The sequence below is a fragment of the Argentina anserina genome, chromosome 4 (assembly GCF_933775445.1).
Source record: "Argentina anserina chromosome 4, drPotAnse1.1, whole genome shotgun sequence".
Taxonomy (NCBI): domain Eukaryota; kingdom Viridiplantae; phylum Streptophyta; class Magnoliopsida; order Rosales; family Rosaceae; genus Argentina; species Argentina anserina.
This window is the reverse complement of record NC_065875.1, coordinates 20,434,921-20,458,764: the sequence shown is the minus strand read 5'-3', so window position 1 is coordinate 20,458,764 and position 23,844 is coordinate 20,434,921. Positions and strand designations below refer to the sequence as shown.

Genomic DNA, 23,844 nt, shown 5'->3' with positions numbered 1-23,844 from the left:
AACAATTGTTCATGTTCTCAATTTCAATTCACAAATTTTAATGCGATTGATATGTCAAAGTTGTCAAACGTAGCTTGTACGTACATGCACTATAGATATTAACGGTTGGTCTACAACTCCAGTATAAGGTAGCTACTAGCTACATACTGCATGCAACCACAACTTTCATACCAATCATTCCATAATCACTCACCACCTAAACACGTGATATTGCGATATCAAATTACTCCTAGCCTCCTTAAAACAAATATACAGAGAATAACAGTCAAACGAGAATGAAGTTGGAAAGCCTGTTCTCGTTTTTAAGATAGAAGCTAGAATTGTACCCATACACATCTTATGATGTGTAAATGATAGTACGTAGATCGAACTAAAAATCATCATATAGCTTCTTTGCGCTTACGACTCATCCTTTGATGATAAGTCCGTCCAGACTTGGAGCATGTTTCAGAGGAGATATAACTTCGTAGCCAGACTTGGTCTTTTACAACGAACACAGAATTCGTCGCCATTCCGATGCCATCCCCAAATGGCATGCGTGTCATTCACTATTCGAGTCGTCCGTGTCCGAAACTTGCTTCTATGTACAACGAGAGAGGAGAAGCTGAGTGTATTTTCGATTTCGATCATGTATCATGCTAATAGCTCCTCATACGTGCCTGTATCGAAAACAGACCAAGAATATTGTAGATATGATTCTATTTGGAAAATCAGTCGACCAAATTGAAGAGAGTACTCACGATGATGCCAGTCCTTCTCGGTTTCCACCGTCGGCAATAGTTACATCAATCACTTACATGCACCGGACCACAAGGGTTAGCTTCATTGTTGTATACCCTAGTCTGCATGTGTACAAGGACCAATGCATAAGTTTGTACAAGTACCTAATCAACCATTTTATACAACAAATCATGAGCGTTAATATGACATGAAGGAATCAAAATCTAACTTACAAATCGTTCATAGGCATGAACATGCCCAGAATAAACCAAATCAGCCCGTGCATTATACAGCAACTCCTCCATAGAAACCCTCATGCGGTCATGCCATCTCCTTCACACTGAAGAGCAGTGTTAGTATTATACCACGGTGCATGCATTAATGCCACAACAACTCACGGCTTTCTCTTTCGATCAATCTTTGCTTAATCGGCAATAAGCCACAAGTATTGCTTCGAGTCGGAGTCGTACTCGGTATAGAACCCAAGCATGATGATGTGAGTCCCAGCAACTTCGTAAGGGTAATACAAGTTTGAGGTGGAGCCGCTCTCTTTGTGAGGCAGGGGAGTCGACACTGGGTAGGCTTTCGATTTCGTGGTTGCCTTCTGTGACCATCCAGGCACGGCGGCCTGCCAAGGGTTCGATAATCCGGCCAAATGAGTCTCAAAGGGGTTGCACAGTATTAGCATATATATGATAGATCGCCCGGTAGAAAAAGGGCATCGTAGTCGATGGTTCCAATATGGGCTACAGTGGAGTTAGTCCGGCCAGTCGGTCTGTCCTAGGTCACCTGGGAATATCATCAAGATCATGCTCGGCACTCAAACTTTGTTCACTAATTTATAACAAATAATGTGCAAGTAGTGTTCAAATGTTCAGTATCTTAATAATTCAGATCGACATTTTAAGTAAGAACCTAACCATGCGTAATTGAACTAATTAATCATAAACTCGATCAGAAGCAACTTCGTAACTTACCGATCAATATAAATTCGAAGGGAAGTGTTTGCGGGGGTGTCCTGAAGGAGAATTCCGAGCCAGAACCTCAACATCTATAGAAGTATGTGGTTGAAGGCTCCAAAGGGCTAGGGTATGTGAACGATAATCATACCATATGTGTTCTCCTATATATAGGCTATAGCCTCTGAATACAATAGATTTGGAATGTATGGAACATTCATACAATACAACTACATTAATGCAGTAGAAATCTTGTCCAATAGAGAGTCTAGATTTGTTGCTTCTAATACTGTGTTGGTGTAGATTAATGAAGCCCATTTAACAAAGTAAATGTTTAAAACCATCTTTGAGAAATAGAGACCCTTATAAGGAAAATGAAGATGTTATTGAAATGACAACGAGAAGATTTTGATATGTGAAAACAAAGGTATTTAATTCATCAAAACCTTTGCACAAAGAGAATGTGGTATCATGTGAAATCAACGAGATGTAACTAATCACATTCAAAAGAGAGTACGTTATATGTACGATGATCCTAATCACGTATAAGGTAGTCAATATTTTTTATTATGTAGATAAAATGACATATCGTACATCAGTAGCGGATTCAGGATTGGATTATTGAGGATGCTTGAACTTAACAATAAAAAGATAGTGGAGAATCTCAATGGTGCGAGATTTTTTTACTAATTAAAATCAAAATCGATCTACATAGTCAATGAATGTAATGAGGCGTACTCTTCTAATGCATATATACAAATAACATAAGCTAACTAAATAAATATTCATGTAGCACATCGTAATTCATGATCATTTACAAGAGCTAGTATTTTAATAGCGGTTCGAAAGGTTAAGAAATGACCAATGGAAATTGAATTAAAGATTGCAGTTAATCAATAAATCTTAGGAAAGATAAGAAGTGAATATAATTTAGATCTGGACTCGTAGACTGGACATTTCATGAAACCATGAAGTAATTTTTTTTTCAAACGCTTTGATTTGGACTCAAACTTATCATTTTAGTCTAATAAACACCTATAATCATTGAAAAATAATAATCATATATGTCAGACAAAACGGTGTACATAGTCAAAATCTAACACAAATACACATTTTAATAAATAAACAATGTACTAGCTAGTAATTAACCTGGCTAGCTAGTAATTAAGAGATACTTGGCTTGGCTGATGATTGAGGAAGAAAAGTCAGGTTTAGAAGGGAAGCAAATGAGTAGCATTGATTATTTGGGGATGCTTGGTTATGGAGATTAGGATAATCCTAGAAAAAAAAAAGATTTAAAAAACTAGTTTTTTTTTCCTTATCTTGAGCTTGGAATGCTTGAGTCACCCTAAAAATAGGCTAGATCCGCCGTACATATTAAACTTTGGGATAACCAAGTTTCTTGCCATGATCGGGAGCTAGCTGCTAGATGCATAACACCAGAAGCTGCCTCGGGAAAGTCTCCCTCATCTTACAAAAATTGGACAGAATTCGTTTTGCACAAGAAAATGAAAATCTCTGTGACAAAAAAAAAATGAAAATCTTTTCCAACTGATTAGCCATGGAGGCTTTGGGCCTTGGGTTATCATTACAAACGAATTAGCTCCCTTCGAACTGGCCAACACCCTTTCGGGTCGGCCGTCGACGTAAGATTTTTTTACACCCCATCACCACGTGGCTAACAAAATGTTACGGCGTGAGTGACGTCCATGATTATACTCTCCTGTGAACAAGCCACGTGGGCGTCCTATCAAATCCAATGCTCGGACTTTGATGATTGATTCGACATAAGTCACATAACAGAACAGTCGGAGTGGTACGTAACATAAGTCATCCGGCGCGCCGTCACACCTACTCACCCACGCGCTGACTCCCACTCGTGATGCACACAGTGAAATCAACCCCTCTTTAATTTTTTTCACAACACAAAGCGACCTAGGCATATTTGGCACTCTCTTCTGATAAACGAGGCTAAGAGATGAGTGTGGTGAAGAGCTCGAGTCCTGGCAGCTGCGTACTAGCTCTCCTTCCTCTGTCACCTAGGGCTGGACTCGGTGTCAACGGTTCGGTTTATGAGTACTAACCGAAAACCGACACCGAATTTTCGGTTTTATGTTTTCCAAAACCGAAACCGAAAAATATATATAAAAACCGCAGTTTCGGTTAACCTATAATTCGGTTCGGTTTCGGTTTTATTTCGGTTATAAAACCTAATATCCTTATTGACATTTCGTACTTAACTAATGAAAATAAAAAGAATAAAAAGTAAAGGAGTAACCTATAAGTTCAATACTTTAATTAAGTACATTCACCAAATAAATAATCAAGAACTCAAATATTAACTAAACAAAATTATTGTGCTTTGTTGAAACACAACAAGTTAACCAAAATAAACATTAAACCTCATGAGCTTCATCATCAGATGTTCATACTTGTCTTAACATGAGGGCTAGTTGACAAAATCCATAAGCATTATATTAGATCTCTTCATGCATGATTGTACACATAGAAAAATTAAAATCATATATTACCTTGTACAAAATCACATATCTCTACATGTATATATTTATTACCAAATCTATGCTTTACATAAGCACCCGATCGATTACATATGTTCATCAAATACAAGTTATAACCTTACATCTCAATTATCGGTTCGGTTCGGTTTCCACCGGTTTTCTGAAAGCATGAAACCGATAACCGACACTAACTTCTCGGTTCGGTTCGGTTTCTGACACTGACACGGTGATTTCGTTCGGTTCCGGTTTCTCGATTTTTTCGGTGTCAAAAAGTCCAGCCCTACTGTCACCTCTCGTTGCGCCACCCTGCGTTCCGCAGCTAATTCTTCCTCAGGTTTTCCCTCTCTCTTCTTCTCCATTCAAATCTCAAATGTTTCTCCTTTGATATTGGTCTTCTAAGAATGAAAACTCTGATTTCTAGATCCATGCAACTGAGAATAATGTGTAGGGTTTTTTTGACACATATCCATCTCTGTGTTGGGGGTTCCACCTCGGCCGGTTCGTTCCAGGACCGTGACTAGAACGGCGGTGGTCCATGGGTCGAAGCCGTCCCAACTGTTTAGGTAAAGATGAGATGAACAAATAAATGTAGGTAAGGTGGTGTAAGCGCGTGTGATACACGCTCCGAGCAAACTGGACCATATCATATGTCTTCCACGTGGTTGGATGCTGTCTGGTGACCCAGATCGGCGCGTGTTGCTCTCTAAGTTTGACCTTGTTGGGTTCAACACGACACTGCACACAAGTTTCAAGTGTAGTAGCTCGACCACTCCATCGTGTCTTTTCTACTTCACACGTACTACTACTTCTACTATTTTTTTTTAAATTAAATTAATTTATTTAATAAAGAATGTGACAAATAATCTGACCTCCTATATCTGATAAATTTCAATAAATAGGATAAATAAAAGCTCAATCCGACATGTGTACACCCACACATACAAAACCATAGATATAAAAACCCTAGCAAATAGCAAACCCTCAGTCAAGAAACCTTTAATCAAAGGACGGAATGAAGCTGGTAGTATTGGCAGACAGTTGTGAGATACCAAGAATAGAGAAAATAGACATCTCGTGATGCTTCTTGTAAGGATGAAAAGAATGCAAAGCAGACTCTCTGAACAATTCCAAAAGATGACGTTGGGCTTCCAACATATTAAAAATCTTACATTCGAAACGCACCAGATTCCTAGTGATCCAAATAAACCAAATTAGATTACAGGAGACTAGAAACCAAAGTTGACGTTTAGGTTTTGGGAACGCTGAAACACCAACACCATTAAACACTTCATCAAGGGTATACCCCAAGGCGAGAATGAATGAAAAAATAGAAGTCAAACATATTTCCATAAAGCCACAATTTCAAAACAATGCACAAGAAAATGTGTACCCGATTCTGCATGACTTTCACAAAAGGAGCAACGAGATGGAAGTGAAAAACCTCGCCGTTGTAAAGCATCATCAGTTAGTAAACGCTCATGAAGAGCCTTCCAAACAACAAGAGTTTTACGGGGTTGAATTGTTTTACTCCAGATCACTTTACCCAAATCTTTATGCTCACCATGATTTGAGAAGAAAACAAAAGCTTCTTTTGCTGTCAGAATTCTTGAGGAGGAGTGCGGCCATAAAAGAGAGTCAGATGTGTCTGCATCAGGCAGAGCAATGCGCTCAATTTTTCTGCTGCTTGAGGGAATGAAGAAATAAAATCTGCTGGGAGAATCCAATGAGAATCAACAATAACATCATTCACCTTAGCATGAAGTGGAATAGAGCCACTTACTCCAACACTAGTAGCAAGAGGCTCACCCAACCAATTATCTTGCCAAAAAGATATCCTTTTACCATCACCAACACTCCAATGCAAAGAATTTAAAAACATTGGCCAAATTTTTTTGAGACTCAACCAGACTGAAGATCTCTTGTAAGACTTTATAGGTTGGAAATCAACTTTCAAAAAACGAGCTCTAAGCAAAATAGAGGCTGGAGAGGAAGAGGAGAGCATCTCCCAACATCTCTTTATTAGAAGAGCACGATTAGCCTCAAATAGATCACGTAACCACAAGCCTCATTCCTCTTTTGGTTTACAACAGTGACGCCAAGCAACAAGAGGCATGCCTATTTTCAAAGGGTCTCCAGTAAAAAAAAAATTCATGATCCAAGATTGAAGGTCATGAAGTAAACTAGCCGTCCACTCATAAATTGAAAACTATAAACCAAAATGCCTTGAATCACTGACTGAATAAGTTGTAGCTTACCCGCTTGCGACAACAGAGAACCTTTCCAAGAGGTCAACTTGCATCTCACTTTATCTACAATGACTTGAAAATACACCCTCTTGGGACGTCCCTGGAAAATCGGAACCCCAAGGTATGTGAATGGAAGAGACTCCTGCTTGACACCCAAAATTTTCCAGATAACAAAGCGTCTACGGTGAGCATATTTCCCAAGGAACACAAACGATTTAGATTTATTGACTCTTTGCCCTGAATTTAAGCCATATTCCTCCATAAACTTCATTAGATTATTCAAACATCTCTTGGTACCCCGCATAAAAACCATAATGTCATTTGCAAATAGAACATGTGAGGGTGGAGTAATACCAAGAGGAGCTGACAGTAAATCAATAAGTCCATCCTCAGCCAGTTTAGTGAGACCTCTACTTAAAATCTCTTCCGCAAGACAAAAGAGAATACATGACAAAGGATCTCCTTGACGAACACCACGAGAACAAGGAAAAAACCCTTTCATCTCACCATTAACTAAAATTGATAAGTGTGCAGACCCCAAAATTGCTTTAATCCAGTCACAAAAAGGATCTGAAAAACCAAAAGCCTTCAAAACCCGAAGTAAGAAACCTCAATCAAGCGTGTCAAATGCCTTTTGCACATCAAACTTAATTGTAATGTTACCGCCCTTACAATTACGATCCAGGAGGTTAATGCATTATGAAGTCAATATAATGGGGTATGTAATAGTGCGGCCTCTAAGAAAAGTACTTTGGTTGGGTGAAATAATCCAAGTAGCAATACTTTCTAAACGGTCAGCTAAAATCTTTTTGATAAGCTTGAAAATAAAATTCGCCATAGCAATAGGACGCAACTACGTTACGGTGTCTGCTCCAAGGACTTTAGGAATCAAGATTATTAAATTGGAATTTAAGTGGGGGAGAATGTATCCACCATTGAAAAAACTCTAAACAGCTTGGACTATCTCTACACCAACAACTGACCAACACTTCATAAAAAAAATTCCACCAAAACCATCTGGACGAGGAGAACTATTATGAGTTATGGAACACATGGTCTGAAATATTTCTTCAGATGTGGGAATGACTGTTAACAGAGCATTATCCTCAGTTGTCACAAGATTAAGAATTACCTGAGAAACTAGACTAGTGTCTCTTGCAAAAGAATCTGTTGTGAAAATGCCATTGAAATAATTTAGTAGAAGTACTACTACTTTATTAGAATATAAACTAGGGCCAACTTCTGGGTTGGTAGTCCTACACCTACAATGTATCTAATTTGAACGAGGAAGATCGGTGGGAGAAGCAAAACAATTGTGGTTGATTATTATGTTGCTGAAATGCTTTCATGTAGGTAGCGAAGAATGTGTCTGTTTCGCTTGTAATTTGTGGCAATCTTTGATGTTTTGGTATGTGATATATATGCATGATGATCGATACCTGAATGAGATTGTATTGTGGTTATGATGCAGATGATGTGAGTTGTGGTACGCCGACATGGATTGGCAAGGGGCTTACTTGCGTTTGCTTCAAGGCAAAGGGAAATAATGAGAGGGTCTGCTTGAACTTGCTTCAGGCAAGTGATTGAGCAACTGGTTCATAACATATGATTTGCGATGTATGATGCATCACATGTTCTCTCTATTATTTATGGTCGCTATGCATTTGTGATGATGATAGAGTATGGTATGGTGTTTTTGATGTGGTTCGAGTATTGAAAAATTGAAATAAAGAAGGTTTGCATTCTTTAGTTCTTGAAATTATGTCTTTCATTTGCTTTTCTGTACTGTTCAGGAAGAAAGGATGAGAAGGTTGTAGCGCCGGATGAAGATTTACTTTGATTCTACTAGGCCTGATCACCAGGTAATTTTTTTTATATCAATGTGTATAATCTAGATTGAAACATTTTTCGTACTACACTTATCCAGATTAGAGCATTTGGAAGTTGGAATTGTAATTGCTATCAAATGACCAATGTTCATAGACATATGACACTCGCATAGGAAATCAAATGTGAACACAACTGAATTTAAATTTTTCTTTCGGTACTTGTTTGCCTTTTGTTTCTTATATTGGTGGTGGTGGTTACGTAAATTTGATGAGGACAGGAAGCACTGAGGGCTCTATGGTATGCTACATATCCTGGTCAAGAGCTTCATGGCTTGGTATCTGATCAATGGAAAGAGATGGGATGGCAGGGAAGAGATCCATCTACTGATTTCAGGTTCCATATCTCTCAATTCCTCTGCTGTTCCACTACTAACTTCTTCCTGCTTTCGTCTTTCACTTTGTGTTGGCATTTTCTTATTTGGTACTTTGGACGATTTAACTGACAGAGGTGCTGGATTTATTTCTTTGGAGAACCTCGTGTTCTTTGCAAAGACATTTTCGGTAGAATCCCAAACTTGATCTGCAATTAGAAAGATAGAAATCTGGAGAGGTAGATTTCTCTCTTAATATATTTTTGTGTCATCACTATGCAGACATCTTTCCAGTGCCTATTGAACAAGCAAGGAGGAAAGCCAGCGGCTTGGGAATATCCGTTTGCTGTTGCCGGTGTAAATATTACATTTATGATCATGCAAATGCTTGACCTTGAAGCCAGTAAGTGTTATATAAAAGGTCTTTCTGTTCCATAAATCAAAACTATCAGCTTCACAAAAATTAAGACAAGTTAAAGCTACTACAAAGATGAACTGGATCTTGTTGAAGTTGGTTGTTCCAAACCTTTTTTCCTTCTTCTTTGAGAAGATAGCTCATACTTTGCTTATCAGACAGCGAAACCAAGGTCCTTCATCAGAGCAGTTTTTTTACAGATGTTGTTAGGTATGAGTTACATCCAACTTCCATGTTTAAAGCCAAGCAGCACTACAATCTCTGTTGATGCTGGCATGCTGCCTTGTCATTCTCAATTTCATTTCAGAAAACGAGTGGGCTTTTGACTTGCTCTATTGTGTCGCCTTCATGGTTATGGATAAACAGTGGCTTGAGAGAAATGCTACATACATGGAATTCAATGTAAGAATCCTTGATATAGATTCATTAAAAGGTTGTTACTTAAGTTGAACAATTCTATGCTTTAGGCGAATATCGATATCTCTTTAACTTGAATGCTCTTTACTCCTTAGCTAGCTTCCTGATTCTAAATCATGTTGATTTCGACTGCTCTTCTTACAGGATGTTTTGAAATCGACTCGAGCTCAGTTGGAGAGGGAATTACTAATGGATGACGTCTTGCGGATTGAAGACATGCCTTCTTACAGCCTTCTTACTTGATGTTATTGGCATTTCAACAACCTAGAAAAACCGCAGACTGGTTTGTCCCTATAACCATCACTGACTGACCTTAAATTGTACAGTCCCTCTCCTTCACACAGAGTAATGGACTCCAAACCTGCATTTCAAGTACACTGTCCAATTAATTTGTTCTACCATCCAGCCACTATAGGTGGACTGGTGTTTCCTTTTTGTCTTGGCAGTGCCACTTCGAGCTTATGAGAATTTTCGTGAAGGGTAATATAGGTTTGAGGAATGAAAAGTGATTGCGACTCAAAATTATAACCAATTCTAACGATGTTTACTTTCACGTTTGTGGCAACACCTTCTTCAACGGCCTATTTTTTGGCAATAGTGTTCTATTTGGTAGCACCATAGCACCTTGCATGAAGAACGAGTCGAATGTGCGACGAACCAGTCATCGATGAAGGTGTTTCAATAATAACAAGATGTAGGCTGTAGAAGAATTTACTTCTGCAGTATTAAAACGAAACTTCATCCAACATTGTGGTGTGGATCAATAACATGAAATTGAGTAATTCTCAACAGATCAATGACTTGTGTCAAAAATCTAAGAAGAAATGGGATCTGATGAAAAATATAGAAATCTTAATTTAAGAAACAGCTGAACCTAGTTTGCGGAATGTAAAATAGTTGAGAACTTAGGTAGCTAGCTTTCTTTTCCGTTTTCTGGCCAGATCTCCATTAGCTAGTCCCAAATTCAGTTTCAGCTTTCAGCTTTAAAACACAATCTTTTGAGAAGTAAATTTGCCGATTACCCATTTATATACCCACTCATACCCACCTTCTTAAATTCACGCCATGTGTCCTCTTGATTAACCATGATTTAACCATAGTTAATAATAAATTATAATTTCTTTTCATTTTTAATTTAATAAATTCTTAATTGTGATTTTAAGATCAAATCATATTAATTAATTGCTCTATTCTTTATCCTAATTAATTTTCAGATGTTAGTTGCGTGCTCTATCTACTTCTAGTATTGTTTGAGACTAATAATATGAACAAGAGTGAAATACACTATAAAAAAATTGAAATTATGGCAAAATTACCAAGCACATAGGTAAATCAAACTACTAGTAAATAAAAATTAAATCTAGAACATAGTTCCTTTATCAAACATATGAGGCAGCTTCTTATCAAACAAATTGATTAAAAATAGTGTTAAGCATTTCAAAAAATATATATAGTGTTAAGATTAAAATAAAATAAAAAGATTAAAATTTTATTATAATAAATTATTATCTATAGTTAAGTTAGTTAATCAAGAAGACACATAGCTTAGAATTAAGAAGGTGGGCATGAATGAGCAAACTTTAAGTGGTCGGCAAATTTACATCCCAATCTTTTCGGTCTCAAACACTCATGGTATCGCCATATCTTAAACGTGAACAAAGTACATGGCTTTGTTGTTAATGCTCGTTTCGCAAAACACATAAGCTCTTAAATCAGGTGGTCAATGATAGAGATAGGCAAGCTAATCTCATACCTAAATGAGGTAAATTAAGCTCAGATTTTCACATCGATGGGTCTTAGTATGTCAAGAATTTGCATATGTTGGCGAGCTACAATGGCCATTAACCAGAAACTAAAACATTTGAGCACTGGTTTAATTCAGTAGTGATTAGTGAACCACTTAAATGGGTAATGCTAAATTAGGCATGAAAGCCCGTTGCCTACCTTCTATCACTGAAGGCAGATTGCTTAGGAATCAAGTCTAAGGCTGGTCAGTGCGGTACAAAACGAAGTGGCCACACCTGTGAATAAGAGGCCCTAACTAAACTGAGAGATCAGAAGCTGAAGGTTCTACACGAAGTGCTGAGATCCTTGCACCCAAAGCTTAGGGATTACCTACCTTTGGCTACTCTTGTCTTTTAAGCAAAACTCACACCAAAAGGTCCACCACACACAAAACACTTCCTTTCCCGCCCCAGTCATTGGTTGCTTATGAAGGAACTTCCCACTCTCTCTCTTTCCAAACTCACTGACTTGACATTGCTTCTTGTCAAGAAACTAAACTTTTAATCAAAAAGAAACTAAACTTATCACACTTTTACTAGCCGAGCATCTCCGATATTCCGGCCACAGTGAAACCAAAAGATCAGATGGGTTCATTTCAATCACCAGTAGGGAGAAGCTCTACGCTTGCTGAAACATCATGTGGATATCTGCTTCAAGAACTACAGGTATGGTTTTCAACTATGAGATAGACTAATGGTTTTGAGTAATTTTCATTTTGGTAGTTTTGTTCTTGGTTGAAATGAAACAGTTGATCTGGAATGAAATTGGACAAGATAAGTTGGAAAGGGAGAAGATACTGGTGGATTTAGAGCAGGAATGTCTGGAGGTTTATAGGAGGAAGGTTGATGCTGCTAATACCACAAGAGCTCGCCTGCACCAGGAGTTGGCTGAAACTGAGGCTGAATTCACTCATCTTCTTTTGTCACTTGGCGAACGGTCTCTTCCAGGACGGGTAGCTTATCAAAACCCTGTCAACTCATTATATTAGAGCGCCCAGATATAAAAGCATGCAAGTTAAAATAGTCCCAAACACAAATGTGAATAGCAAGTGTTCACAATTGTAAGTAGAATAGCTAGATAATTCTCATTTTACAACTTCGTGATTTTTCTTTGCCAAAAGTATGCCAGAATGGTCCTAGCTAAGACTGATGAATGATAATGGCTTGGTCTCACACGAGGAATTAACTAGAGTGATCATGAGAGATATCTTACTTGTATTAACTGATTCTTGTATCATCTCATCAGCCAGAGAAAATGGTGGGAACACTGAAAGAGCAGCTAGATTCCATCACGCCAGCTCTGCGAGATATGAGACTGAGGAAAGAAGAGAGGGTGAATAAGTTCCGAGCCGTACAAGAGAAAATTCAGAAGATCTCTGCAGAAATAGCAGGGCAGTCAGAATATGAAAATTCATCATCAGATGTTAGGGTGAATGAGAACGATCTTTCATTGAAGAAACTAGAGGAGTATCAGACAGAGCTACAAAGACTCCACAATGATAGGGTACTCCAATTACAGTTCAGATATTGTATTCTTGACAATGAATAGAATATTCATCTGATTATAGATTCTTCTGATTTATTGTTGACATTGAAATTCAAATCTCATTTCAAGCTTTTGGTTCATCTTGCAGAATGAAAGGCTCGAGCGGGTGGAAAAGTATATAGATTCTATCCGAAAGTTGTCCTTAATATTAGGAACAGACTCCTCTATGGTCATCACCAAGGTGCATCCAAGCTTGAATGAATTATGTGGGATAGCCAAGAACATAAGCAACAGTATTTTGGCTAAACTCGACAGCACAGTGGAATCCCTAGAGGAAGAAAAGCAAAAGCGGCTTGAAAAGGTAATGGTTTACCTAATATTATACCAATCTTCATTTTAGCAATGCCAGTCTGGTACCTGATTTCTGCAAACACATATAATTTTATCTCACTAATACATGGTTTTAAAACGCACAAATCTCACTCAAAATAGACTACTTAGCCTAAATCATGGTTAATTGAAGCATGTATCCTGTGCTTTGAGTAATTACAATTCATGAGATCCTGTCCTTGGTCATTTGTTTTCCCTATTTTCCATTTGCTAGTCATTTTTCAAGATACTTCACCTCTGGAATTCTTCAAGGTGCAAAATTCACTGGTTGAACAAAGCATCAGAATGATATATTTCCATGTTCTTTTTCAGCTTCATCATCTTGGTAAAGCATTGACAAACTTATGGAATATCATGGACACCCCCTATAAAGATCGTCAATCGTTTTCCCATGTTACTGCCTTATTATCTGTCTCATCAGCAGAAGTAACAGGTCCAGGAAGCCTAACCCAAAATATAATCCAGCAGGTAAGTACAAGAGTTTTTATGACAACAATATGTATCAGAAAATAGAAATAACAATGTTCAATTTTTTTCAAGGTTGAAGCTGAAGTGAAGAGGCTGGATCAATTAAAAATAAGCAAGATGAAAGAACTATTTCTCAAGAAACAGAATCAGCTCAAGGAGATATGCACAAAATCACACATGGAGATCCCCATGCAAGTGAACACGGATAATATAATTAACCTTATGAACTCTAGTAAGATTCACTGATTTGTGCTTAGTCTAAGAATGAAGACATGTCATTTCTTAAAGACGATGTAGTTCACAAATTTAAATATGTACAATGGGGAAGTTGACCATGCAGATCTTGTTATGAGAATGGATCAACAAATATCAAGAGCAGTAGATGAAGCATGTAGCAGAAAGACAATCATGGAAAAGGTGGAAAAGTGGATGCTAGCACGTGATGAAGAACGCTGGTTGGAAGAATATGGAAGAGTAAGTATTTTACACACACTAATTTAACTTTACAAGTAAACGCTCACTCAGATACATCTCAAGTTTCCTAATCCAAGTTCCCTCTTAGGACGAAAACCGATACTCAGTAAGAAGAGGTGCACACAAGAACCTGAGACGTGCAGAGCGTGCTAGAGTATTAGTCAGCAAAATTCCAGGTAAAAATTGAGATACAGTATGCATTCATACTCGAATTGACATCACATGATATTATGTCATCCAAGTATGATAAGATCTCTTAAAAATGGCAAAAATGCAGCTTTGGTGGATTTGCTGATAGAAAACACCAAGAGTTGGGAAGAAGAAAGAAAGAAGACTTTCTTATATGATGAGGTACTTACTCCATTGCATTGCAACTTTGCAAAATAAAAAAAGTATTCACATAATTGATTCGGCATTGCTCAATTTGCATAGCATCCAAAGGATTCTTTGATAATACATGATACATGACAACATTCTAACACCTCAAGAAGTTCAAACACCAAAAAAAAAAGACTCTACAATCCTTTATCTTTTAAGCCATCCTTCTTATATGTCCAACAATATAACTTAAATGGAAATCACTTTTATACATGTTGGTTAATTAAGAGTAAGCTTACATGTTGGAAAGGAGATAACATATCCTGGCTAAAGGATCACAACAAATCATGGAACCCTGCACTCTAGTTTGTCATGAATATCTTACAGTTTAAACTTCATAGTATTTTACTTTCTGTTTACTTAATTTTAATATTTCTGCATTACTTGCCATGAGTAGTCCAAGTCAACCGTAATTACAGATGAAAACATTATGTCATACAGATACCTCTCTTAGCAATGTTGGAAGAGTATAATGTGTCAAGGCAGGAAAAGGAGGGAGAGATGCAAAGACAAAGGGTTAGTAAAGTTCTTAGTTTATTGAAAATACACAAACATGTTTGTAGTTTTCCAGTGACATATCCTAGAACCTATATAGGAGAAAAAGAAGTATATATATGAATATATTATCACCTAATTTTAAAAGTAGCCGTGTATAGAAAAGCTAATGGTATGCATCTTCTTACCAAACTTGATGAGGCAGTTTTTCCTCCTCAGGAAGTGAAGTTCCAGGGCCAAATAGGGCATTATCAGCAAGAAAAATTGTATCTGCCCAATCCAAGCAGCAGTCCAAGGCGAACTTCAAACAGAAGCGTAAATGGCGGTTTTACCACTGCTACGCCTCTAAACAGAAGGCTTTCTCTGGGCCTTCAGAAACTGGGACCAAACAGCATAGATTTAGGCACTCAAAGCATATCAAATGAAGCTAATAAGGTCCAGAGACAAAAGATGTTTGCAAGACCTGGTCTTGTTTCGCCTATTAGAGATGAAACAGCTTCAGTAGTATCAACATTTTCCAGCCCACTATCTCCCTGAAATATTGTGTTGGATCTGTCAGTCTTCAAGTAACAATTGGGAAACATAGAGCAGAAGAATGAAGCTTTGCTCTTAGTTGTTTGCCGGAACCATATTCTGCACCAACTGCTACTTTTGAGAAATGACTTTTTAAATAAAGCATGTGAAAACGTACAGTTAATTTCAGCTAAATGGACTCTACATGTCCCCTGTATCTGCCAAAGTGTCCAGAGCCTTTTCAATTCTCATAGAAACATGCGTCTAGAGCTGCAAGGCAATTGCAATTGCAAGTGCAAATAAATAAGTTCCTAGGATTGCTGTATTCTTATTACTGGCATAGAACTGTCAATCACCTATTCAAAACAACTTGAGATCATGTTTACTACAGCTTGTCCATATCATAGCAACCATTATAGTAGTGGAGAAGTAAAATTCTCATGTGTACTATCAGATTCAGAACTTCAACATGTATGATTTTTTCATATCGTAGTGGAAAGAAAAAAGTTGCACCCACACCCATAAGGAAAAGCTGAAAAGCAAGAAATGCCTAAAATTAATAACACTAGGATAGTCATACACATGATATGAACACAAAGGCAGAAACTCAACAGATTCTAACTAAACAATATACACAGGTGCATACAAGCAGGAGATAAGGTTTTCATCAACTGTCATTGAGCTTCATGCATATTAGTCTGACCCTAAGCTCCCCTAAATGGAGTGAATTGGTAATAGGATTCATCTAGCTTTCAGATTTCATTTAAGCACATAACCTGCTTTCTTACAAACAGGAACAAATCTCATTTTCCAAGAACTACAACATTGATCATTGCACATAATATTGTCCTAGTATAGCAATATAAAGTCATAACTTCTGTCTTCTTCCAACTCTTTGACACTCTTCATGGTTCCCTAGCCTTACTTCTTCAACACTGAACGAACCAACAACACAAAAAACCCACACATTTTGGACAGGATTTCCAGCTGTCCTAATCATCATAGATTGTGTGATGTAAACAAGCAGATATATTCCGAGAGAATCTATAAACAAACCGAAAGCGCAAACAAATACCAAATTGCAGACAGACTAACACAAACCAGAAACAGGCTACAATCGCTAAGGTTAATCATAAAACATCCAATTCATATGAAATATAGAAAGCCATTACACAGCTCTGAAACAAAATTCAAATCCAAGTCTACTAGAATCCATACAGATATTTTCCGACGACACGCCTTGTTTCAAGACTGACATAGATGAATATCTACTGATTCATGCCTCCTCAACCTCAGCCGCCGATTTAGCTACTGGCTTACTGAAGAAGTCATCAATCCGGCGAGTCCCAGCCGGAGCCGGCTTGTCAGCAGCAGGGCGAGCGCGGCTCCGATCAGCGGACTTCTGATCGGACGGCTGACCCGGCACCGCCGGGAGCTCATCGACGAGGAAATCCCTGGTGGCGCGGTGCCTCTTCGCCGCCGTCCTTATGTGCTCCAGCTTCACAATCTTGCGCTTCTTCTCCATCGCCGCCTCGCCGGAGCCCTCGGCGAGGAATTGGAGGAAGAGCTGGGCGGAGCAGGTGACCAGGTGCAGAGCTTCTGAGTTGATCTTGTTGATGTCAGCGTCCAGCTTCATTATCTTCTTGACCCGACCCGTTGGGAATTCGAGCCGAATCAATTCGGGTTGCTCCGGTTTCGCCTTCTCTCCTTTCGGTTGGGCCGTCACGGCGTTCTCTTCGTCGATCGGCGCTGTGTCCTCTTCTTCTACTGGATCTGATCCGACTGCGTTTTCTTCTCCGGATCCGGGTCGGGTCGTGGCCGCAGCATCTTCTTCAGCCAGCGGTGGTTCCTCTTCTTCTTCTCCGACCTGCGGTTGCGTGTTCGGTTCTTCCGATTCGGGTTGGATCGTTGTAGCGTCATCTTCGGTCGATTTGGGTCGGACTGCGGGTTGTTCTCCAGATTCGGGTCGGATTGGTGACATGGCTTCTTCTTCTTCTTCTCTGGGGGGTTGCACGATTGTTGAGTCGTGATGTTCGGCAATATGCGGTGGGGCCGTTGCGGCGGTCTCGTCTTGTTCTGCCATTGATGGTTTGGGTCTCGGCGAATGAGTGAAAGAGAGAAAGGGGGAGATGAGTTTTAGGGTTTTGAAATGGCGGGAAGTAGTCCATTTATAAGTTTTGTATGGACGATAATGTACTTGGAGAGTGGTGATTATTACGCTGTTTTTCAATGCTGAGTTCAGAGTCTGAAATTTCACAGTCGAGGGTACTTTAGGTATGAAAGAAACATTTCCCGCCATATGAAGTGTCGTTCCCGCCTAACGCCTACTTAAGAAATTTCTTTTTTCGTATTTTCAAAAAAAAAAAAAAATCTTTTTCTTTTTAGGGATTCTTTTAATTTTCATGCCTATTTTCTGATGCGTGAGATTGGTATTACTTGTTTGGTTCATATACCAATACATTACCACTATCCGCCGAGGGGCGTTTTTCGTGGTTAATTTAGGGTTGGAACCCGACCAGTTAATGGACGTTATTGTTAATGCAAACCCGTAACTCTATTCTTTATGAGAGAAGAATGTACATGGAGATATTTTGTCAACCACCGATATTTTCATTCTCAAAAAAAAATCTTGCCTATTTTCTAGTGAACATAGGCATAGATTCGTATTTCCTCTCACACTCTCTGCAGCTCCCTTGTTCAAATTGGCAAAAAATACAATCGAAAAAATAATACACTTATATGAATATCATTACCTAAAACTGGTTGATACTAAAGAATAAACATTTCTTTTAGAGGAAAAAGAAGAATGATGAAGAATTTCTTCCTCGTTGATCTGGCACAAATTAAGCACCACGATGAGTTATTATTATTATAGAATCACTTTTGTAGGTAATAAATTAACGGTCCAAAGTTTTACATAATCAAACTACCATTTACTATGTCAACATGTCTCAAACGCTAGTTAATCAGGTGATTGCATGATTGATACCTTTTCTTTTGAATCGAGCATGATTGATACTTTTTCTTGATGCATTTGAAGATAGCCGAGGACTCCACAGTACCTCTACTCCCTGCACAGTAAACATGAAATAAATATGCATATCGATAAATAAAAAAGAAACCTAAGTTAAAATTACTACTGCCAGAATATAATGTTCTTACGCATAGGAAATTTTCCGGATCAATTGATGCAAGGTCTTCCAACACTCTTCTCACCTGGTGTCAGTGATAGCGCGAGTGAACGACATATGGCCGTGAGCAGCAAGTAAAATTGTAATCTATCAGAAAGTAAAAGGAAAACAAGTTGATCAATGACCCTTTTTTCCTATCTGAAAATATGTTTGCTATGACAGCAACGAGAACTGAAGTTGGAAGTTTTTTTTTACCTCTACTTCGTCATTTTGTGATTCCTCAGAGGATCTCTGGCTGACTATGCTTTGAATTCTTACTTTGCCTACATTGACAATGGTTTCTTCGTCATATCTAGCCCTTTCTCTAACAATAAGTTTATCAAAGCATTGCAGTGCAGCTGCTCTAGTGAACGTTGGTATAATCACCGACAATTAAACATTGATACGAGAAGCTTAGCTCAGCTACTTAACAAATTGGTATGTAGACAATATAGTACGCGCATACAAATTAGTAGTTTCTGGTAGCTATAGTTTCGGTTTGAACTTGATTATATATGTACAGTACGTACGTACGTATGTCTCTAGACACGTACTGTTTATGAAAAATCAATTAAATTCTACAATTTGTGGTGATGTCACCTAAACCAATATTGATAATTAGAGGGTACAGAAGTTAATCCAGACGACCAAAACCATAAAAAAGTATGGACATATATAGCAACAGAAATGGTCTTTATTATCAAATGGTAATTATATGTAGGGTACATATGCATGGAGGTATTGTAAAATATTCCAATAATATACTTACACATGAGTAACCGGAAATGCAATAATCAGGTTGCCGAAGTAGAGCTGCTGCTGTATCTATAACAAAGAACGACATTCAAGGAAAATGAAATGACTCGAAGAAGAACATTGTTCTAACCAAAAATGAGGCCCGCCTAGCTTTTCTCAGTGGTTCTTTTCAATTTAACTCACCTCTCAGAACATATATCAAACCCTGCTGCGTAGATGGATCTGCAGTTTCAGCGATCTCATTAAGATCCATTTGCACCGCTCGCCTCGTGTTTGACAAATTAACCTACAGGAAGTGCAACGCATAAACAAACATATAAAGATCAAGTATTAGTACGTAATTGATGGCGATATTCTACTATATATATACATAGCCGCAGTACCTATCTCTCGGCGATCTCGTCTGTGATGGCTGGAACTCCATCGACGACACACGACTGCCGAAATATGTAAAAATTAAGTTTATGGGAAGATTCCAGCGATTTCGCGATTCCGGTCGCCGTGGATCGCCCGATGGAGCTCCGACCATTACAGACGGAACCTCTGAGAGGTGGAGAGTGCGGTTGTCATAGTCCGTTCCACCGTTGAGACATGCCGTCACCGGAATCGGCGAATCCACGTCACCTGAAGCTGGAGCTTGAGAACACTTGTTTTACCATTAGCCCAGATAAAAATAACCAAAATTAAATACGAGATACAAAGTGATCAATGCAGGGCCCCAAAAACTTGGGCAAATTAAGGCAAAAGCCACAAAAAACCCAACAGATTCACATATATGAAATGATTATCAACCATGCCCCCAGTTCTATGACCGGGTCAGAGAATACGTCGCTGGTTTCGATTCTAATACTGGTCGATGACTCTTCAGATGGATAGTACGAGGTCGTAGTTCTGGATGTCAGCCTTCCACCAACCCGATCCACCGGAGCAGCCAGGGCTGCTGAGTTGGGGTTGTACAAGACTAAAAGACCTATCAGCACGGCAGCTGTTGCCGGTTTCCTCAAAGCCTGGACAGACTTTTCCAATAAATTACTAATTAGGGGAGTTGTGCTATTACGGCTTGCTGCCGCTGCCCCATTATCTTTGAAAACATTGAACCACTGAGACAGAGAGGGATGATCTGATTTGGAGCAGGCGGTGAAGTAGTGGCTCTTTTTCTCGGTCGGCAGGGAATAACATAGAGGTGGCTTAGGGTTCTTGAAACAAGGACTAGAAGCAAAGCAAAGTTGATAGCTCAATGGTTTTGATGGAGGACGAGAAGTGCCTAATAGAGTGCTTTGCTTCCATTTCAATGGGGTGGCTTCTATGAGCAATAAAAGGAAAACAAGTTGATCAATGACCCTTTTTTCCTATCTGCAAAATATGTTTGTTAAGATTTTCTCACATACCTACGTACACAAATCAACTAATCATAACAGGGAGAAAATTACAATAAAAAAAAACGGGGAGAAAATTAAAACCTAAACTAATAAAAACCCTGATATGGAGGCAGGCCCAATTCAAGAAAGCCCAAATCAATTTCCGAATAAAAGCCCAAGCGCCATCGTCGTGTACACCAAGTAAAGCCCAAACGACGTTAGCGACCTTCACTTGTTAGACTCCCAACTCTTCCCAGAAATCCCAAAATCCTAAACCCTAAAAAAGCACAGGCTTACCCAAAATCGCCATCTCTCCCCAGAACGAAGAGCCATGCAGTTCTCTCAGGACGACTTCGACCGCCTCATGCTCTCCGATCACAGCCGCAAGACCTGCGAAGCTCACTATGCCAAGAACCCTCTCGATGCTGAGGTTGCTCTACTCTCTATCTCTCTTCAAATTTATCTGCTCAATAGTTTCGATTTTAATCCCTTAATTCGCCTGCAGAACTTAGTCAAGTGGGCCTCTGCTCTGTTCGAGCTCTCGCAGTTTCAGAGCGTCGCCGACGCCAGGTCGATGCTCGATGGTAATTGATTGACGTTTTCGATTGCGATTTGGAATTGGAATTGGATTGGTTTATGTGTTTTATGAACTAACCCTGGGCCGAATTGAATAATAATCATGAATAATAACAATGTGTAGATTGTATTTCGAAGCTGGAGGAGGCTCTGGTGATAGAGCCTACGAAGCATGAGGCTCTGTGGCATCTAGGTAATGCGCATACCTCTCATGGATTCATGAATCCTGACTTTGACGAGGCCAAGCCTTATTTTGACAAGGCGTCCCAGTATTTCCAGAGGGCAGCCTCCCGGGTAGATTGATTGTTTTGAGTTTGCGAAATCTTTTTGTGTTTGAGAGTTTTCGGAGGTGGAGGGAGGGATTAACTGTGGGATTTGAATTTCTTGCAGGAGCCTGGCAATGAGCTTTATCTGAAGTCGTTAGAAGTCACAATTAAGGTATTTAGATTTTTGTTTTGTGTCGATGGATGAGTTGTTATATACTAATGTGTAGTGTGGAAATTAGTTTTAGTCATTTACGGTGGAGGGTTGGAACTAGATGTAGGGGTTAAACTACCTGATTAACAGTGTTATGCACGATCAACTATAAATACTGAACAGTATGTCAGGTAGAGTTCTCCAGTAGTGTGGCACAGAGACGACTCTTAAATTATAAACTCCCCCATCAGCACAAAGTTACATTTGCGGTTTATGTCTGATTGCAAACTTCCAGTTATTTTGATTAATACACTAGCTGATGGGAATAAGGGTGGATTCATGGTTGCTAATCAAGTCCCAACAGTCGAGGCTGTTAAATACCTTTTATCGGATGTCAGATAAATCTTGTTAATTATTGTGTTTGGCAAGTGCTTCCCTAATTATAATTGTTGATCTTGTCTTTGCAGGCACCAGAGTTGCATATGGAGATTCATAAGCAAGGAATGGCTCAACAGGCACTAGGTGGGGGACCAGCCACTTCTTCAAGTGGAAAGGTATATCCATACTTTATTTCTGGGCACGTATCCCTGCATACATAATTGGATTTTCCTTGTTTGAAGGAGAGAAAGTTCTTGATTCTATATATATATATATATATATATATATATATATATATATATATATATATATATATATATATATATATATATACACGCGCACGCACACACACACACACGTTCTTGGCTGCGGAGGTCCGCACCAATGGTTTTAGTGCAGATTTTCATTTTTGCACCGCTTTTCGATCAAATTTCCTCATCTCCACCGTCTAGTATCTAGATAATATTGTGTAGATCATCTCTGCAAAATTTCAGCTAATTTGGTAATCGTTAAGGCCCTCAAAATTACTTTTTTTTTGTTAAAAATATGAACAGTTCATGTTTGACAGAATTCAGTCCGTCCATTTGTTTTTCGATTTTGAGGGCTTTAACGATCCCCAAATTGGTTGAAATTTTGTAGAGATGATCTACACAATATTATCTAGATACTAGACGGTGGAGATGAGGAAATTCGATCAAAAAGTAGTGAAAAAATGGAAATCCGCGCCAAAACCATTGTTGCGGACCTCCGCAGCCAAAAAGGTCTGTATACATAGGGACATGCAACCTCATCTACTTCACTAGTTCCATAAAAAGCTAAGCTGCACCATTCTGGATTTCATATATTATTATTATGCCTCCAGACGTGTATTACGAAAGAGTTAAACTGCAAATTAATGGTATAAATGTCCAATCATTTTTCAAAATTGTACTGAATAGAACACTTATTTGTTGGATCGAATCTTCACTCTAGGGTAAAGCTACGACTAAAAATACACCAATTTTAACTTGTTGATCACATTCATATGACCATTTTCATCAGTCCATAGAATTTACTTTTCGTATCTTTTTCATACGTATATACGGACTCAAATTATGTTTATGCACGGGATTGAACACTAGCTTCATCATTACCATTGGTATACATAAGATCAAAGATATGGGTATGCATTTAATATGATTTAACATCGTATAAGTTTGTATGATGTGTTTAAAACTTTAAACATGTCAGTGTAGTATATAGGATGCAGAAAAATTAAATAAATAGTTTCTATACAAACTTGATATTAATTTTTTTGTTATATTCCAGAGTTCCAAGGCTAAGAGGAGCAGTGATCTCATTTATGATGTGGCTGGATGGATAATCCTTGCTGTTGGCCTTTTTGTATGGGTTGGGGTGAAATCCAACGTGCCACCGCCACCACCACCCTCAAGATAAGCTCTGTATTTCTTCTGACTAAAGTAACTGTTGCAGTGCATTTGATTGAAGATTAATATCTACTTTAAAAATTCATCTGGGTCGAAAAGTGTAGTATTTTAAGAAATTATGTTGTATGCATGGTTATTTTGACCACCATGTCTTATGTAGGAATATGAATTTTATTTATATGAATAATTGTTTGTTCTTCTACAAATATGGAATATTCTTTGTGTTGGTTGGGTTAGATATGGAGATTTTGTGTTGGTTGGGTTAGATATGGAGATTTCTTTCTGTTTGTTTTTCCCT

General features: G+C 38.5%; 5 protein-coding genes and 1 pseudogene across 5 annotated transcripts; 3 read left to right on the top strand and 3 right to left on the bottom strand.

The window, feature by feature from the left end:
• Positions 1 to 447: 447 nt before the first annotated feature.
• Positions 448 to 2,023, bottom strand: LOC126792360 (purple acid phosphatase 22-like; annotated as a pseudogene).
• A 5,864-nt stretch (positions 2,024 to 7,887) lies between these two features.
• Positions 7,888 to 10,072, top strand: LOC126792358 (uncharacterized). Its single transcript, XM_050518802.1, is given in 8 exon segments — positions 7,888 to 8,017; positions 8,230 to 8,306; positions 8,552 to 8,667; positions 8,780 to 8,834; positions 8,927 to 9,047; positions 9,222 to 9,269; positions 9,367 to 9,461; positions 9,621 to 10,072. Coding segments are annotated over 8 exon segments (741 nt in total). The 3' UTR covers positions 9,720 to 10,072.
• Positions 10,073 to 11,563: 1,491 nt separating this feature from the next.
• On the top strand, positions 11,564 to 15,551 carry LOC126791385 (65-kDa microtubule-associated protein 8). Its single transcript, XM_050517833.1, has 11 exons — positions 11,564 to 11,926; positions 12,010 to 12,213; positions 12,507 to 12,764; positions 12,895 to 13,107; positions 13,449 to 13,604; positions 13,677 to 13,835; positions 13,926 to 14,078; positions 14,167 to 14,254; positions 14,356 to 14,429; positions 14,898 to 14,972; positions 15,171 to 15,551. Exons 1-11 carry the CDS (start codon positions 11,846 to 11,848, stop codon positions 15,486 to 15,488), a joined length of 1,779 nt encoding a protein of 592 aa, XP_050373790.1. The 5' UTR covers positions 11,564 to 11,845; the 3' UTR covers positions 15,489 to 15,551.
• Positions 15,552 to 16,549: 998 nt separating this feature from the next.
• Positions 16,550 to 17,567, bottom strand: LOC126791658 (transcription regulator complex subunit bur6). Its single transcript, XM_050518133.1, has one exon. The coding sequence runs from the start codon at positions 17,545 to 17,547 to the stop codon at positions 16,741 to 16,743; it is 807 nt and encodes a 268-aa protein (XP_050374090.1). The 5' UTR covers positions 17,548 to 17,567; the 3' UTR covers positions 16,550 to 16,740.
• A 961-nt stretch (positions 17,568 to 18,528) lies between these two features.
• Positions 18,529 to 21,058, bottom strand: LOC126792357 (uncharacterized). Its single transcript, XM_050518801.1, has 8 exons — positions 21,046 to 21,058; positions 20,241 to 20,693; positions 19,927 to 20,020; positions 19,761 to 19,827; positions 19,574 to 19,676; positions 19,404 to 19,459; positions 18,681 to 18,742; positions 18,529 to 18,535 (listed from the first exon to the last, which is right to left on the bottom strand). The coding sequence occupies exons 1-8, from the start codon at positions 21,056 to 21,058 to the stop codon at positions 18,529 to 18,531; spliced, it is 855 nt and encodes a 284-aa protein (XP_050374758.1).
• On the top strand, positions 20,998 to 23,782 carry LOC126791364 (mitochondrial import receptor subunit TOM20-like). The gene is made up of 6 exons (XM_050517808.1): positions 20,998 to 21,178; positions 21,254 to 21,332; positions 21,449 to 21,618; positions 21,715 to 21,762; positions 22,209 to 22,295; positions 23,428 to 23,782. The coding sequence occupies exons 1-6, from the start codon at positions 21,080 to 21,082 to the stop codon at positions 23,554 to 23,556; spliced, it is 612 nt and encodes a 203-aa protein (XP_050373765.1). The 5' UTR covers positions 20,998 to 21,079; the 3' UTR covers positions 23,557 to 23,782.
• The last annotated feature ends 62 nt before the right edge of the window (positions 23,783 to 23,844 follow it).